General features: G+C 38.9%; 1 protein-coding gene across 2 annotated transcripts in view; it reads right to left on the minus strand.

Moving 5' to 3' along the window:
- Positions 1–6,290, minus strand: part of trpc6a (transient receptor potential cation channel, subfamily C, member 6a) — a 47,562-nt gene extending 41,272 nt beyond the window's left edge. The window contains exon 1 of one of the 2 annotated variants that reach the window (XR_010332536.1): positions 5,931–6,290. Coding sequence is in view for 1 of the 2 variants with exons in the window: in XM_064352107.1 (XP_064208177.1) it covers positions 5,931–6,076 (146 nt within the window). In the remaining variant the exon portion in view is untranslated. The remainder of the gene's footprint in view (positions 1–5,930) is intronic. The other variant, XM_064352107.1, reaches the window with a different exon arrangement.
- Between the last annotated feature and the right edge of the window lie 13,508 nt (positions 6,291–19,798).

Genomic DNA, 19,798 nt, shown 5'->3' on the forward strand with positions numbered 1-19,798 from the left:
GGACTGACTCTCTGCTGAGTCACGTTCATCATTAACTTTTTTGGTCAACCAAGGCATGAGGAGGTGCCTGTCCCCTTCCACTTGTGACCCTGCAATAAAAAGGAACACCCCCTTTTTGGAGGAATAGGGTGCCCGATTTAACAAGCTTAAACATGGACGCAGTAATCAATGGTCTATCTATACATGTTTCATTGACCACTCCAATACCACAAGCCAATCAAATGTTTGTGTGGCCAAAATAATACACCAATCACATTACAGAAATCACACGTGGGGTTCCATTGCGTCAGTGACTTTTCAGCATAAAAGTAATCAAAAAACCTAACAACTTTGCTCTGAGGTAAGGCATTGCCTGACCAACCAGACGCTTCTCCTTAAGGACATTGCCAGACTTTGCTGCTCTTCCCAACTCGCACCTGCCTGAGTTTGCCTGCCACCGTCTACAAAATAAACCACACTGGTATATTTCCCATCGACAGCTGTTTTGAGGAACAAGTATACTACATACTTTTTCTCTGTACCTCCCTTGCGGCCGGACCCAAGTGGAAGTTTTGTGCACATCCCAAGTCATTTTTACTAGAACCCATCGTGACCCCGACTTCAAAGAAGACGTTTCCCAAGTGTCTGCGCACCTGTCAGGGACCCTGGGACAAGTTGACGAGCTGACGCATCACCTAACGGAATTAAGGACTGGCCTCCCTTATTATCACCGTTAAGTATTGAAACGCATCTTATTTAACCCTGACATCAAACAATAGGATAGAGTGAAACTTGAAATACCTGATAAGGTTATTTTACTGCCATTTGTTATTGTGTTTTGTTTGTTGTGCGTATGTTGGTCTGGAATAGCAAATTCCCTGATCTTGTAGTTTTATGTTGCTAAAACTTTATTTTATGAGACTGATTAGATGAATTAACCACGTAACAGAGTACCGTGTCACTAACCCATAACAAAAATTAACCTTTGTTAAATGGTAGCACTGCTAACCTCAATATTTAGCCATCGCAGAATTATCCTTTCCTCTTATTAGAATCCCATAATATTATTCTTCATATTATTCAAATAATTTGTTTTCAATTAGCCTATCCACATATTCATTATCATAAGCAATAAATGCATATCCTTTAATTCCAAATTGTCGTGTCTATGTTATTTCACTAAGTTTGGCTCTACTGACGTACCGAATTCTGATTGGTTGTTCAACTCCATTGTTCTGAATAAACCTGACAAACCTCACAGCCTAAAGATAATACATAAAGAGGCATTTGTGGTGTAAATATGTGTGTGTTTGTTTGTGTGTGTACACATGAGTATGGGTGTTTGTGAATGTGTGTGTGTCAACAGGGGTGGCCTGGGAAGCCTTATGCTGCCATAGGTCATACTATTAAGATTCCATACCTTAAAACTGGCTAATACACCTACACCTACCGGCACTATTCTGGAGATTTCTTTGTCAGCCCATCCCAGAATAAAGCAGAAGCCAGAGTATCACTGCTGGCTTTGTAACTTGGTTTGAATATTACCTCATCTAGTCTCTCCAAATAGAAGCTCACAGACATTTCAATAACAGCCAAAGCCTATAATGCTCACTAGGAGAGGGTTAATTTCCACATAACCTTAAATAGATGTGTTGTATTGCAGATTGACTTTAATAAATAATAATATATATAAAAAATGTTAAAAAACAGTACGCCGTGGATCCTCCCTTGATCATTAATTAAGCATTGGCCAGGAGAAGAGGGCACCCCCCCCCCCTTTCAACTAAAAAAAAATGAGGGCCTTTTTTTTTAGTTAGTTGGAAGCTGGCATCTAAATCCTGCATATAGGTTTTCACATTCTCCATTTCATCCCTGTTTTTTTTTTTTAGAATATTCTGCTGTCTTTTGGTTTTTATACCTTAATCTTGGTGCATTCTAGGGAGTACTTGGAAAGACAGGCTGTTCTTTCATTCATTTCTTTTGTGACTGTAACTTGTCTATGGCTGTAAGTGTAACATTCATTGTTTAAGGTAATCTGACCTTTATCTTTAGATTAGACATTGATTACTTCTACCGTAATAAATCTATTCATTTTAATCTGGTTGTGAGTTGTACAGTTTGATAAAGGTCAATCCAATAGGTTGCTCTACCCATAAATTTGGTGATTTAATTATTAATTGACATCTTTGATAATAATTAACAAATTCAATAAAATAAATGTATTTTATATGTTGGATAAGTGCTGTATTTTTATTGTTGATGCACTTGTGTTTGGTATTCAGAGTGGCAAACATTAAATGAGGGTGCCAGCTGTTAAAACTGCTTGATTCAGAAAATTTCCTGGTCTTTCCGATTCGCATGTCATTCAAAATGTGATATTCTCATACTTTTTTTGCATTTGAATGATGCATAATGTATGTCACATGCACAATCAGATTCCACTGGTAGCGGTATATGCTAAAAGAAGTTAAACAAAGGACGAAGGCTCCGTCCAGGGGTGAAAACCAAGATTACGTTTTTTTAAGCATGTAGGGCCAAGAGTCGATATTGGCCAAAATGCAGGGCATGTTCGTTGCGGACCTAAGACACAAAAGCAACAGCTCTCATTTTGTGTCCATTATAGATGGCGATATGGTCATGGCGGCATGGCATGGTTGTTTACTTTCGTATCGATAACCAAACACTTGTGCGCATGCGGTTTGTTTCTAGTGTAAACCGGTCAAAGAAATCGGATATAGGCAAATAAATCGGAACTGGGCATCAAGATCTGCAGTGTAAAAATAGCCTTAGTCCTCCCCCTTAATTAATTTTATGGAGCTTCTCTAAAGTTGTAATGTTTTGGTTTCAGCATTAGGGAGAAAGAAATATGAGTCTATGGAACTGGTGCTGGCACTGTGTAGACACATTCCTCTTTTATTGCTCTGCTGATTTACAATAAGTTAATGCTGGCATAAATGGCCTGTGGAGTCCTATAGGGTCACAACCATCTGTGTGCCACACAATATAGGTTAATTTTTTTTTTTTTTAATTGGAAGAAGTTTTAATTGTGCAGTATTCACTGGGTGCAAACAGCTTTTCAATGTTATTGTTCTTGCACCAGTCCACAATCTCTGACAACCACCAACCCTCCACCCTAGTCCATGATTGCTTCCTCCAACCCCACCACTCCTAACCCGCCACAACCCTAGGGCTGGCTCTGCATACAATGTTCTCATAATGTTGTAAATATGCAAGCTTATGCATGACATTCATGCACATCGCATAGGTTAAATTACCGAATAATTATAGACAGTATAACTGAGTCCAATTACCAGCTTCCGCCTGGTGGCTATTCATGTCCTGATTTTATTTTCTTGTGCTTTGCTGATAAAAATTTAATTAAATGACAGGAATGTAGTTTCATATATATATATATATATATATATATATATATGTGTGTGTGTGTGTGTGTGTGTGTGTGTGTGTGTGTGTGACTCAATCCTGATGCATTTTAATGCTAAGGTAACAATCACTACTGGTAACTGAAATTGAAAGCAGTGGAGTTCCAGAACAGTGACTTGTAATTTTGAAAAACATCCTACTCTTCAAAGGGTTAATGACAACACGCTAGTAGGGCCAGTTGCCTGTTGCATGATGCCTTGACAACATCCTTCCATCCTGCTCAGACCAGCTGGGTTAATTAAGCAGATCCGGTCATTAAAGCTCCTGTCCTGTCTTCTGTCTCCACAGATTAGTCAAAATTCCAGATTTATTTTTAACATCTCGTAAGATCAATAAAACAATGCTGAATCATGTTTGGGAATTTAAAGGACATTCAGAAGGTCAATTAGCACTTTTCCCCCTTCCACTTTTAATCAATTCTGACAGAACTGTGATTAAATAAGAGGAATAGGCAAAGGTATCACCAGGCACGTATTACTCAGCACATAAGGAAGCAGGAGAGCTATGTGGTATGACCTCACTCTAATTCTGCTATTAAAGACACCACATGGGTATTTTAGGCATGTCCTTCTGAAAATGTCCATATTTTGTCAAAATAAATTTAAATATAGTAGAGCAGTTGTCTTTTCTAGTTAATTGGCTTTCCAGAGAGAAATGGGAATCTGTTCATACACTATATGACCAAAAGTATCAGGACACCCCTTGATTTGGGGCTGTTTTTCATGGTTTGGTTTAGGCCCCTTAGTTCTACTGAAGGCAAATCTTACTGCTATAGCATACAACAACATTCTAGATAATTCTGTACTTCCCCAAAGGTTTGGGGAAGGTCCATTTCAGTCTCAGCATGAGAGTGCCCTCGAGCACACATCAAGGTTAATAAATAGAATTTGTTTTGTCGAGAACAGTGTGGAAGAACTTGACTGCCCTGCACAGAGCCCTGACCTCAACCTCACCCAACACCGATGGGATATTCAATTCAATTGGAAAGCCAACTACAAGCCAGGCCTAATCGCCCAATCAGTGCCCAACCTCACTCATGCTCTTCTGGCTGAATGGATGCAAATCCCAGCAACAATGCTCCAACACCTAGTATAAAGCCTTCCCAGAAGAGTAGAGGTTGATATAGCAGCAAAGGGTAGACCAACTCTATATTAATGCCCATAATTTTGGATGACATGTTGGTTGTCAAGTGTCCACATACTTTGGGCCATCTAGTGTACTAGGCTCCCTTTTTTAACATGCCCAACCAAGATAAACCTATACAAATTCAAGACACTTTAGGAATATATAATAGTTAAGTTCAATATTAAAATAAGTTTCTAAAATATATGGTCTGTGATCTGGATAATTTAACTGGTGTTCCATCAATCCTAAATAGAAATATAATTTACTCATCCTTTTATCCCTTAATGAGAGTGGTATTTTCATCTTTATCATAATCATAAATTTATACTGAAAATAAATCAATACAAGAACTTCTATATTGTTAAATTGTGCAGTTCACAAATAATACCAAACAATATTTTTTGTTTCAAATATGCATGAGGGGGACTGGGGTGTCACATTAATCCTGATGTTTAACGTCTGTTCAGTTCGCAAATAGGAATTCTTGGAGATCCATTTGTAAGAAATACCGCAACAACAAATTTGAGAACGACATTCAGCAGGTTTCCACGAAGCGCTGTATATGTTATATTACATGCTATTGTAATATAACCAAGAATGTAATTCCAGCGCACCACGTTACATTCTAACAGTATGCCCATTCACATGCCTATTCAAATAGAGAGATGTTACACTACTAAGAAGCACGCTGAATGTCTGGTGTACATTTATAATTGAACATTTGGAGTAATGCATGTCTGCTTTTGGTTGTGTATTCGTTCTGGGACAAATATGATTTCCTGTAATACATGAGGGGAGAGAAATAGCAAAGCTATGGCATTTGGAACATCACAACAGGTACATTGTGTACTTAGAGAGCCTGCGATGAGTTGATAGTCTTTCGAGTATTAAAGATTCAGGTTCACTGAGCAGAACTTGTACTGCTGTAGACACGATAGGCATTACTGTCGTCACTTCTAAATTCAATGACGTCCTGTAAGATTACACGATTGCTTTTTAAAGTGCTTTATTAAATTTTCATGTTCATGCGTTATCCTTGAAACTCCTATTAGATAAACCATTACAAATAAATATACCCCTGATTTTATAATCGCACATGTCATTTTGCTTGTTTTGAAATTGTGCCATATGCATAAGTCTGTACGATTTTAAATCACATTTTTGTAATAGATTGTTCATTGCACCGGAGTACTTAACTAAAACAATTTCAAACAGTATGTTGAATTGAATTAAGAACGTTAACAGTTAAGGGAGCCAGATTAAAAACGGAAAACGTGAGTTAATGAATTAATAGTAATAAAATATCTAATGAAAACTTAAATAACACAAAAGTCATCTTATTTTACTAACGCTAAAACAACAAAGTCAAAAATGATATCACTCACCCATAGCAATATCCATGATAATTGGCATAGCTCTCGTCCGCTAGGTCTGTACTCATCAGCAGATAATCTTCGCTTGGATTTCTCTTTCCAATGGCAGCACTGCGAGAATGGTGGTTAGCGGCCAGAACCAGTTTCCTTTCGCTCATTTCTTTAATAATCCGCTTCTCAAACGATCCGAAATAGCGCGAACACGCAATAGCGCTGTCATCTCCAAGACCAAACAGCCCGCTATAACTGATACTAAGAACATGCTCTCCAGGTTAGATTCCCTGCCTCCAATGAATGACCAGAGCGCTGCTTGGAGCTCTTTTTCCGTGAATGACGTTTTCGGAGGACGCAATAACAGCGATACTACTTCATCTCTTGGGGCAGCCTGGTGCCTACGCTTTCATAGTATGTGGAGTAGATTTATTTGCGAATCAATATTCACTACACTAAGCATACTTAATGGTGCGTAAATTATTTTACAATAATGAAAAGTCCTATTATAATGTTGGTAAGAATAAACAAAATAAGTGATGTACGTGCGGTAAATTATTGGACGGTGATCTTGCATATAGTTGCAGGGCGTGCAAGGGGATTACGTTTCATTTCGAAAGCTTTGGATAGAGTGCCGGGCTGCGAAATCAGTCAAATCATATCGGTTTGCAACTACCTTTTGTGAGTAAAGGAAAATAAAACACTGTCGGAACGAGCAGCGCCGTGGAAATGGAAATAACTTGGCAGAGCTCAGCCGTTTACACATCCATCCATCCATCCATCCATTTTCTAAACTTAGTCCAGATCAAGGTCGCTGTGGCAACAGGGCAAGCAGTTTCCACTTGATCTTTTAAATAAGCTGCCCTCAAGCTATTTGGAAATAGTTTCCAGTTAGGTCAATGTGGCCCCAGAAATAATATTAAAAGTCTACAGTTAAATGATCTTATTACTTGCATTTTCCTGTTTACTTATTTTTAAATGTACTGTCAAGAAATCATGCTGTTTATACAGTATCATTATGATGATGATAATGATAATTATTATAGCCATTTCAGCAAAGGACAAGTCAAGCGGATCACTTTTCTGAGCCATTGCACTCATTTATTAACACCAGAAGAAATGCAGCTTCAACACAATGACTGGAAAAGGAGAACAGGCAGAAGGCTGTCTTTATATAAGACAAGGCTCTTTTTATAAGACAACCTGCCTTACACATAACAGCTAAAGCCTAACTGGCAGTCTCACAGAATTCAGAATACAGTGCATAAAACATGGAAGTATTACGCATACATACAAACTATATATAAGAAGGGGTGGCTAGCTAGTTAGCCCACACTACCTCCCCTCCCCAGGGGGAGGGGGTCCTTGCAGGCCCGCTTACTGCAGTCTCACTAAGCCCTAGAGCCAGACAGGTGGGTGGTGTGGCCATGAGCCACTCTCCACTTGTCAGCTGCAGACTGCTGCTGGGGGACGATGACCGCGGTTTGTCGCTAAGGTGTGGCTCCCTGTGATTGCTGCAGCTGGGGCACGCTGACAACTGCAAGCTGCTCCCGGGGGGCAGTGATTGTGGACTTTTGTTGGGGTGCAGTAAACAGTATTCACAGTTGCTGACGGAGAGCTCTGATGGTTGTGGGCCACTGCTGGGGGGTGGTGACTCTTGGCTGCTGCTGCACCTGGCTGGAACTGTGCAGGTAATAGCTCTTCTTCTGTCACACACCTGTTGAGGTGTTCTCTGACAAGCTAGTGGGTGGGGTCTAGCGGTCCTGCAGCTGGTGGATGCACTCTGGGCCTGTTGTGGTGGGTGGGTCAGCATCAGGGGAGCGGCCACAAACCAGCTAAGGTCCGGCCTGAACAGCAACGGACTCCTGTAGACTCCTGCACAGCAGTCCTGTATGACATCAGAACCAGGGGCTGCACTGGTTACTGGCACTGGGGCAGTGGGACAGGCTGTCAGCATCGCTGTGTTTCTTACCTGGGCGGTGCTCTAGGGTAAGTTCCCAGCAGGCAGGGGGTGGGCTGCAGCTGGCAGAAACTGAACTTTTTGCCCATGGAATCTTTGCTCAGTATTGCCCAGCTGCAAATACATCATTCCTACCCTGCCACTAGCCTTTTCTTGCCGTGGGATGGTTATGTGCACTGCCATCTTCCACTCACTGATCCCCTCTGGCCATCACTCACAAAGGCATGAAAGTTCTTCAATTTGAAAATGTACTCCGACGCAAGTGTAGCGATTTTAGCAAAGGCAAAGTCAGGCTGATCACTTTTTGAGACATTGTGCTTGTTTATTAAAACCGAAAGAAATGCAGCTTCAACACAAGCACAGAAAAAGGAGAACTGGCAGAAGGGCAGGCTATCTGCTCTTTTTATAATACAACCTGCCACCCATATTTGAATCTGCCAAACACATAACAGTAATAGCCTAGTAGCCTAACTGGCGATGTCACAGTCCAATCTAGAATACTGAGCATAGAACCCAGAAGTTAACTAGTTAGCCAGCCAGCTGCCACTACATTATTATTATTATTATTATTATTATTATTATTATTGTTATTATTGTACACTGATTTAGTAGTAAGGTTAGGTCTCTTACAGTAGCAGCAGAGTGTGTTAATAGTAGTATTTGAATAGTTAGCAGTGTATTTACCAAAGTGATTTTATCTCATGGTTATAGTATAATATCTCTTATCTACGGTCCATATGTGAAAAAATGAGAAAGAAATTAAATGCCCCTCCACAACTCTGTGGTGGAAGCTATTGATTTGAAAGTTACTATGGGAGATGCATAAAGCTAAACTTGGCCAACTTTCAAATGAAATGAAAGCTATTTGTCATGCCCTGTTATAGGACAGACACAGGGGAGGAATGTCACATTGACAAGACATGCGTGACAGAATGGCTTAGGAATTTGCAAAGGGAAGGGGGTAGACTATAAAGGCTATCTCTGGGGAGACTCAACTGATGTGATGCGATTCTGTCTTTGATAATGAGGCATCTGGGGTTTCAAAAGAGTACATACAGTAAATAATACCTTTCATCTGCGTACTATAGAAAATATATCTGCTTGACACAGACTGGACAAATAGGCAAAATGGATATAGCCTGTATACCAGGTGTGGGCAATTCTTTTCCTGGAGGGGAGTAGGAGTGGGTATCCATCATTAGACTCATGGACTAATGTCCCCCCACCACATACGCATACAAGTTTTGTTGCTGGCCCCCACTAGTCTATCAGGTGTCCTGACTGGTCCTAAGAATTCTCAAAATCTCACGCATTGGGATTTCAGAACTTCACACATGTATTGTGGTATTACATTAGAAGGAGCAGTGTGCATGCAGATTTTTGTCCACCAAATGCCTTGGCTAAATTAACTGGCATTGTACACCAACACCAGTTCACTCAGAGACTATATCACAGAAAAACGTTTCGTACAAACGAGACGCAAGTACTTCAGCTGCCACTCATGAGCTTATCAATAAATGTAGCTAAAATGTCAGATGGTGTAAATGTTAGGACTTATTAAGGAGTTGGCATAAAAATAAGAAACAAAAATACAGTCCTTGTTTCCCACATCTGCATTACTGTAGTGGTACCCTACCTTCGTCCTGGGCCTCCCTGTGTATATCCAAAAATTTGCAATCCTAGAATTTTACCAAGCAGTTCATTTTTCTTAATGTTTAGAGAGTTTATTCACCCTCTTAAGCCACATTATGTAAGAAATAGCTATGTGTGCCATGCAGAATAAATGTCCCATGTTTACATTGTACTTACTGTGCTATATTTTAAACAATTCCATTAAGAGGTAACACAATAATTTAACTCAAATCAAATTAAAGACTGAGGTGAATCAATAGGTTAAAGTAGGCAGGTATAGGCATACTCTAGGTACAGTAATTGGTGAAAGAGTGAAATTACCGATTTAGTAAATAATAAAGTATTCAAAGACAAAGTAAATGATAGTGATCCAAACCTGCATTGTGATCATAAGGTTATGGAAATCATTATGAAAGAACTTAAATGCATGAATTCAACAACCTATTTAGGAGCCTATTGATTCACTTAAGTCTTTAATTTATTCAGTTAAAAACTTATTGTCCCTGTTTTTATGTAATTGTTTGAAATATAGCAAACTAAACACATGTAATGTTCATTCTATATGACATGCATTGCTATTTCTGACATAATGTGGCTTAGAGGGTAAAAACTCCCTGTAACCTGATAATGGTTGGAACGAAAACCAGCATACTCAGGTGGGCCCCAGGACCGAGGTTAGGAATCACTGCATTGGAGTATGTTTACAAAAAAACATGCCCCCATCCCCACACAGGGGTGTCATTTGGGCATATCAGACTATGACAGTTGCCATACCCTAGGTCAGGGGTATCCAGTCTTTTCCTAAAATTGCCAGTGTGGGTGTAGGTTTTTGTTTTGGCCCAGCACTAAAACACCTGATTCAACAACTAATTAAGTAATCATGGTTCTCAATCAAGACCTTGATAAGTAGAATCAGGTGTCTTAGTGCTGGGTTAGAACAAAAACCTCCTCCCACACTGGCCCTTTTTGGATTAAATATAGTATAAAATATGTTTATTTTCCATAGCCTACTTGCTTTCCCACCAAATGACACCCCTGGCCCCACAGTTCTGAAATTATTCCAGTGCCCTTGGTGGAATATGTCACAGGCAAACGTAAGGTGAAGCACCACCCAACGAGTTTTGAGGCATTTTTCATTGGATCTGAGCAGAGGAGATGTTTCTGTACACTACACAATTCATCCTGCTTCTGGTGTCAGCAGTTACATTATCATTAAAGAGTAGTGAGCCAGTTCCAGCAGCAGCCATATATGCCTAAGGCGTAATACTACACGTTTCACAGATGAGGTTGGTATGCTTTGGATCATGAGCGGTTCCTTCCTTTCTCAACACTTTCCCTTTTACATCACTTTGGTACCGGTTAATACTCGTCTCGTCTGTCCATAAGACTTTGTTCCCATACTCTGCAGTTTTTTAAATGTGCTATTTTAGCAAACTCTAATCAGGCCATTCTGTTCTTGAGGGTTACCAATGGTTTGCACCTTGTGGTGAGCCCCCTGAGGTATGCTGTCTTTGTGGTAGTAACTTTTTCACATCTATGCCTACATTCTGGAGAGGGTTCTTGGTCTGTTTGACAGTTTAAAAGGGTTTTTTCATCACAATTGAAAGCTGGTCTACCAGGTTGCCTGCTCTTTCTGAGCTCACCAGTGCATTCCTGGTTCTTAACAATGTACCAAACTGTTGATTTTTACACACCCATTGTTTTGGGTATATCTCTGATCGATTTATCCTGATTTTTCTGCCTCACAATGGCCTGCTTTACTGGCACTGACACTTCTTAGGTCCTCATGTTGAGAGACTACAGCAACACACACCAAATGCAAATACCACATCTAGAATTAACTGTAGATCTTTTGTTAGCATTCTTGCGCATAGGCTGATGACGCAATACAGTTGGCCAAGCTAAAGAAGAGCACCCATTTGTCAGATTACTTTTGCCAGTGTGGATACTACATATGAAAAGCCTGTAATTCCTGCATAGATCACCCAATATGGATGTTAATACCCTCTAATTATAGCTGACAGTCTGCACTTTAACTTTATATTCATTGTTTCATTTCAAATGCAATGTGCTGGGACACAGAGCCAAAACAACAAAAATCATGTCACTGTCAAAATACTTATGCCACTGTATGTTTCTTATTGGTGTGTGTGCCTGTGTGTTTTTAAGAAAGATTGGCTGTTGATCTAATGCCCCTCAAACATGCCGAGTTACGTGATTGACAACATCCTCTCATCTCTCGTATAAGTATATAAGCTTCCCTGTGGTTGTTTCACTATTTTACTTCACACTTCAACAAACTCAGCCCTTTACATATCTAAACTGTTTCTCTGCTCTCCCCAGCAAAGCTATTTGTTTTGTTTTTTGCTTTAGAACTTGAAAAGCTCTCGGTTCTCCTCACTTTTGCTCAGAAGTTTATGGGAAGAAAGATATGGACAGTGCAGACAAATCTATTCTGCTTTGTGATTACCTATTTGGTATCCTGAGATTGTTATAAACATGCATGTTATTTCATAGGGGCCTATGTGACAGTGGAGAACTGTGCATGTCGGATGGGTTGTTAATGGATAAATTCTGGAAATTTTTCATGTGCGTCTGGTTTCATGCTTAATTTAACAGCAATTCTTCCTGTGGTGTTTGGCTGCTGTCACTTATTTTTAATGGTTGTGCATTATGCAAGCAATTTGCTTGAAGGAAATATGATTTTGTCTGAAAGCTATAATCTAGCCAAAGGAATATATAGCCTAACATTCTTGAATAAATCTTGAGCGATCAATTCTACTTAATGCAGGACATATGTTAATAATAATAATAACAACGAAGGCTTGTCGAAAATGGCTGCATGGAATTTCATAATATTGACAGTTTTGTGAGACTTCCTTCAAAGTGTCTTCCATTACATTCTCTCATAAAAACCTGATTAGCGAATGTCTCATTTTTAAAAATAAATTGCATATTTATCCACACTTTCCGCATTTTAATTTACATTTACTAATTTAGCACTCTGATCCAGAGTGACTTCTAGAATTGCGTATTCCATAAGGCAATAAGATCATACAGGACCAGCAATGACAGATGCATATGAGTTTTTCAGTTATGTAGCATAGTGGAAAATCCCTGGTTCCCCATAAAGCAAATCTAAATAAACATTGGTAGACTCAAATAAAAGTCCATGAAGGAGAAGTCTGGGTCAAGGGTTCCAATGTGCAGGCTGCAAGAGAAATGTTTTTTTTTTAGTCTGCATCCAAAGTTGTGTATGACACTGCCATTCTGAGAGATACAGGTGCTTCCTACCATCCATTACAGGGTGTAAGAACCAAGAGCCACATTCAAGATAGGGGAAGGATCACTGCAGAGCAGAGAGGTTAGATGGGAGTGTAGTGTTTGGTAGCCTGTAAGTAAGGGGCACCATATCTCTTGATTGACTGGCTGACTGATTGGTTTATTTATTGAATGATTGAGCTGGACATCCTATTGCCCAAAATGAATAAATTGAGACCCACAGGGAAAGCCTTTGTATGATTAGTGTGAGGTTGCTGAAGTGGTAGCTGAAAGAAGATAAAATGTTCTGCTTGCACAAGAGCAGAGCTATTTAATTGGCAACCTGGGGGCCAGATGCACATTCTTGGTGTAATGATTAAGAAGAAGAAGAAGAAGAAGCATATGATTCAGATGTCATGAATCTTTGTGCATTTTTAATTGTGACTATGTCCATGAATCTGAATCTGCACGGACAGCATATCTCCCAGTTGTGACAAAATAAGTAATAGCTGTGCATATTTATACTATTATTTACACACTTGTGCATTGCTTTATAAATAGTACATGGAAAATATTTGGCCTGTATGCATGATTTTTAAAATAATCTGCCCCCCATGAGAAAATAGTTGAATAGCCCTTCATTTGGGGAACAACAAAGTCCTACATCCTAAAAAGAAATAATGTTTATGGATGTCAATCATAGTGGATCATCATGAGGAGCTTTTCAGCCCTCTATGAATGAAAGTATTCTGAGGGAACTTCTGGTCATACTCTGTTCTATAGTGAATCTGATACTTAAGCCGCGTTTCCACCGCAGGAACTATACCCCGGAACTAGGAACCTTTTGAGGAACTCAGTGCGTTTCCACCGCAGGAATTAGAGTCTATTAGTTCCTGGGGCTTTATTTTACCCCCCAAAAGGTTCCTGCTCGGGGGTAGTACTTTCCGAAAGTACAGGAACCTTTTGGGTGGAGCTTGCAGCGCTGAACATTTCTGATTGGTCGAGTACTCAAAGCATTTTTTTGTGTTTTTTGTTTTCAGGCGCCATGTTTAAAAATATGCAGGCGCAAACCAATTTATTTTCATAATAACTTTAAATCAAACTTGTATGTTATGCGGCGCAGTAGCCTACTTTTGGTTATAGCCTGCCAACGTCTTGGAATTATAACGTGTGCTCTTCTGCTCTTTTCTTGCTTTAGTATTCGTTTTATAAAATGCTAAGCATTCGTGCTGGGACAGCATATTACGTACTAAAACATTCAAACGGATTAATTCGGTTGCTGAATATTTTCTTCCGGATTTTCTTTGTTAGCCCGTTGTAATTGACTCAAAACGTTTGATACAGTTATGTGAGGTAGTTCTGCGTAATTAACATTGGTGATACAGTACAAGCAAACTGGAAATCACCTTCCGCACTTTTTGTCAGGGTAAAATAGCAGGTTAATTCTAGTAATCGTCGCTTTAGCTTTTTCAGACTGCCGTAATTTTACTCAATTTTACTGCCATTTTTCAATTCCACGAAAAGACCAGGAAGACTATGGACTAATTTATGGTGCATGGTTCGCATCTGGAGAGCATACTTCGCTGCTCGGCTAGCAGTAACATCGAAGGAAAGCAAACGGTGGCTGTACCACTACTAATTTACATTTTCACGCAAGTCCGAGTTTTCGTTCTATTCTTGTCATTTTGCGATTAGCCTATATGGAATTGACGACGAGAAAATAATCAAACAGCAAATTGTTTACAACGTGTGCATGTTTTCTGCTGTTGTTGCCAGTTATACAAATGTGAATGCATTCTGTCGCTTCGGATGTCAAGACATGAAAGCGAATGTTCGCATAAAAACATAACGAATGTGTTTGAGAGGATATATGAAAATCAATAAATACAAAAGTAACCATATATAGTCATTGTTGGTAACCCGTTGTATATAAGTGGAATAAACCCCTCCGGGCTGTCCCGGTTATTAGAAAATAATGTAGGCTACTTCGGTGGTAGTATGGGGTTACAGAAGAAATCATATGACAGATGGACCGACGACAACGTCGCTTTTTCATACGTCAGTGGGCTAATTTGCCTAATCTTCGCGGTACTTTAGACCCCGGTGGAAATGCAGACAACCATTGGCTGAAGGAACCTTTTAGTTCCTGGTAAAGTAGTTCCTGGGACTGAAAGTTCCGGGTAATTTTGGTGGAAACGCGGCTTTAGACCATAGGAAGTCAATCTTTTACGCGTTCAAGCCCATTCTCTGTCTCAGAGGAATAAGTACTGCTTATGAGGCCTTGAGCTTTGAAACCCTTCCATGAACGTATGCTATGCTTTTGTGGGAAGAAAACAAACCTCAAATATTTGTTTGGTTTATGCAGCCTTCAAAACACACAGACCACTGTTTCTTTTTTTTTCTTAAGATTTGTACAGATCCCTTCCAGATTGCCTTTCCAAGAAAACTGGGTAAAGTGCTCAGAATTTGAAAGATTCATGTGGTTTCTAAGGTCTTTCAGGTACATAATAATGATAACTAATGGGTCATTAGAATGAGAGCTGAGTATTACTGCACAACATCAAGTGTACTGGCAAATTCACAGAGCAACCATGATACGTGGAACCAAATGACCTTGTGCAATTGCGTCAAATAGACAAGTTATAAAATCCATGAGCTGAACCATGCAACCTGTAACCTCTGAGATACATGTGCAATTCCCGAACAATATCATTCCATTGTATACTGTCCTAAGATTGAAAACTGTAGTAAGTGTTGAAAATAATTAGATTATTTCATTAAGGTGTTAGATGCATCAGATAAACAAATTATTAAGTCCTACCTCAAAATATTAAACAGCTCTGACCTAAAGTATGATTGCACCAAATACACATGGAATGAATGGGAGTTCAAACTTGTACAGAGCCAGCTTGCCAAGAAAATATACAGTGAGCTCCATAATATTTGGGACATTTTTTTCTTGATTTGGCTCTGTAATCCACAATTTTAGTTTTGTAATCAAACAATGTGGTAACATGGTAAAAGTAAAGATTCTCAGCTTTAATTGAACGGTATTTTTATACATTTTGGTTTCACAATGTAGAAATTACAGGACTTTTATACATAGTCCTCACATTTCAGGGCTCCATAATGTAAACAAATAGCTCCATGGGAGTTTTGGATTAGTGTGTTCAATTGTTTCCATAGTGCAGGTATAAGAGATCATTAACAGTTGTGTAACAGTTGTCTAAATTCACATTTTTTAACCTTTTTTTTTTTTTTTAAAGAAAATTAAAATCTAAAAACAGCATCACTTCTTTCTTTACTAATGCGTTTTATTATATACATTATAATTTTGAACATAAAAAACATTTCATAACCATATTTAAGAAAATATAATACCTGTTTCAGTTCTATTTTTTATTACTTAAGGAAAGACAGTAATTAAATAGTCATCAAAAATGAAGAAAAAAATATTCACCTAGGAAAAACAGAAAGGGAAATGCTGTGTTGGTTGATTACAAATTCATCATTGAATTCTTTTTCAGAAAAAGGAGAATGTCCACATTCTCACCTGAGGTTGCTGCTCTGTGCTGTTCTCTCTGAAGACATTTTTTATTTATCATTTTAGAGAAATGAAACCAATAATTTTAGAAAATTGTCTGTGTCCAATTTTGTCCAGACAATGCCGTTCATGAGCTTCATTATGGTGTATGTTCATTTGTATATTTGAGTCACATTGTGTTAATTGCAGATGCATCCACTGCTCATTATATATACCTATTGCAAGGTGGATCCTGATTTAGATTGCATACAAAGGCAAACAGCATTGAAGGCATTGACAGGAAGAGCAAAGCAAACACAGCTAGCTAGGGGTATATGCCCTGCCCTTTCCACATTGTGCCTCTTTGTCACTGGCTCTGACATTGAACGCTGAATGAAGATACTTGGTTCTTGTTCATTACAGCCAAATCTACCAAATGAGCGGTCCATTATCAAAATGAGTACAACAGGAATTACAGGAGGTATTTCAGAGTGGGTTCAGAACAGAATATAGAGTAAAACACAAAGAGTAGTAGAAGATCTTATCTAAGCAAGGTACTGTGGGAAGTGGAGTCCCACAAAGATAAGTGTTGGGACCACTGCTCTTCTTTATTTACATATATTTATGTCCCCTGGACAGGGACATTGAAAGTACAGTACATGCCAATTGCACAAAACTGGGAGGTTTCGCCAACAGCTTAGAATCTACTAAAGTAATCAAAGAAGATTTAAAAAGAATCCAGAAGTTGACAGAAACTGAAACTGAAATAAATTGTGGCTACATGTAGGAAATAAAAATATAAGGCATGGCTACTTTATGGGAGGAGGAAAATTGAAATGTGCTCAATTTGGGAGTAGTAGTTGATCAATGCCTTTCAGGGTCTAGGCATTGTGTTGTATCAGTCAAACAGGATGCTGGGATATATAACCAAAAGTATTCAGTAAAATCCAAGGAAGTTATACTTATGTTTTAAAATACCTTTGTCAGATTCCACTTAGAGTACTCTGCCCAGTTCTGGGCATCTTACTTCAAGAAAGATGTAGAGGCTCTTGAAAAAGTTTTAAAAGGGCTACTAAATTGGTTCCTGGTATGAAAGAAAAAAAGTTATGAGGAAAAACTTCAGATACTTAAGTTTAGTAGAAGGAGATTTAGGGGCCTAACAAAGGGACTGACAAAGGCAACTAAAAGGTTCAACTTCAGGTTGAGTTCTGGCAGTAGAACATGGGGGCATAGATAGAAATTAGCAAAAGGTAAATGCTGCACAGATATCAGCAAGTACTGTATTTCTTCGCACACAGAGTAGTCACGGTGTGGAATAGCTTGCCAGGTCATGAAGTAGAGACAGAAACTCTGGAGATTTTCAAGACCAGGCTTGACATGGTGATAGTTTCCATCTAGTTTGCAGGGAAAGGATGAGCATTCGGTACCCTTTATTGGCAGGAAAATGACAAGCATTGTTATGTTATGTTATGTTATGTTATGTTATATCATGCTGTGTAATGTTATGTTATGTCGTGTCGTGTCGTGTCATGTTGTGTTGTGTTATGTTATGTTATTTTATGTTATGTTAAACCACATCGCATGGCGTGTAGATGTGGCATGTAGATGCACCACAGCATGTCACTGGAGTATCTACGCTGGTTTTGTTTGCTTTGCATCTCTTGCACTATTTCTCCACTGACTTTTAATTCTTCAGTCATGAGTAAGTCATAATTTGCATACATACATTCATTATTTATATTTGTTTTTACATTTATTATATCCATTGTATTCATTATTGTATCAAAAAATTACTAGATGCAAGACTAGCATTAAAAAAATGTCCTCATAAAACAGTGTTTTGACTGTTCCAGTCCATTGTATCCCTTCCCCTTCTGCATATTTTTAATTTTTAATTTTCCTATGCTGTGGTAGTTTGGCTATTTTCAGAGCCACTTCTCCCCTCCCTCTCCCAGGTAGGGAAACTCTCATTTTGCCTATCCACGACAGCTTGTAAGTATTTATATAATGTATTAAATTATCCACGAACATATTGGACTCTTGCTTCGGAAAACAGATTGCAGCCTTCAGACACGATTCTATTCAAATTCATTCATAATTTCATGTTTGGGAACTACTGACAGTCTGACACAGCTCACTTAATGAGATTGTGAGCTTTAAATTGCTGCAGCAGAACACATTGTTGGAACACATTAATTTGGGATTTTTGTCTCACACAGGGTAGCGTTCCGTAGTTTGCTCTCATTTAAATTATTTAATATGAATCTGACTCTAGTTTAGTAAAAAGAGTTTACTTTTCATGAAGATAAACATTTTATCTTGAAGGGCTGTATCACCCCAGTAATATCCAAAGCTTTGAACAGCGAGGGCAATAATGGCTAATGGAAAACCTAATTCACAAAGTGGGTGCATTTTGATCAGCAATCAGAATCTACTGTTCAAATGTTGAGCACATTATCTTATGTTGTCCCCAAAAACCCTTGCTGCAAACAAATGCTTCTTAAAAATCAGACACACTGGGACCAATTGTTTTGAACAATTGTTTGTTCTGAATTTCTGGCACGCAAACTGAGGTGCACTGTATCTTTTCTCCTTCACCTCTAGTCATTTGCTCACCATTTTGTTGTGCATTTTCACCCTGCCCTCGGCATGACATGTGAGTGACGTTATGACAATTAAAAGAGCTCACAATTTAATCATTATTTTAGCTGATTATTAAAATATCTGCTGTTCTCCACTGGTACAGAAGGGAACAAGGGGCTGACCTCCAGTTTTATGTATAATAATGTCAGTCCCAGACTGTGTATATAGCCTTTTAGAGCAAATTTATTTCTGAGAGTATTTCAGTCTCACATATTTAGATTAAATATATTAATGAATATGCAATGTAATTATTTTGGTTTGGTGCTGAATGAATCTGCTTTAGGTACATCTGTGAAACAGGGAGCATGATACATCTCCCCTCCTATTTGAGAAATATCAACCCTCTAACCCCCCCCCAAAGTACTGTACCTAGAAGTGGATCCAAACAACAGATGGAACCTGGCCCAGGGGTGGTGGAGGATGAGCAAAATTGTCTCACAGTCAGACCTCTCCTGTGTGAGCACCCCACGAGAGGTCTGAATGTTGATTTTAAAAAGGTGCTCCATTAGTGATGTGTGCATGTGACTGATTGAGTGAGAGAACATGCTGTGATATGTGTATGCGACTGGCTGAGCATGAGTACATGTAGTTGCTGAGGCTGACAAATGGTTGGTTGCAGCAAGAGTTTCCTGACCGAATTTGCTCTGAGCATTTCATGCAGGACGCTTATTAACACTCTTCTGTGCTATGTACCAAGGCCAAAATAAGGCAATATTGCTGCAATTCAGTCAAAACTACTAAAAGATAGAGTTAAACCTGGTGACAAATTGAATTGAATAAACCTGCTTTGTGGCAATGTGTTTCTAAATATATAAATAAAAGTTAATTCACTAATTTGACTAATGGTGTATGATTAGAAGTTGAGGTGTG

This window comes from Anguilla rostrata, chromosome 9 (assembly GCF_018555375.3).
Source record: "Anguilla rostrata isolate EN2019 chromosome 9, ASM1855537v3, whole genome shotgun sequence".
In the NCBI taxonomy this organism is placed as follows: domain Eukaryota; kingdom Metazoa; phylum Chordata; class Actinopteri; order Anguilliformes; family Anguillidae; genus Anguilla; species Anguilla rostrata.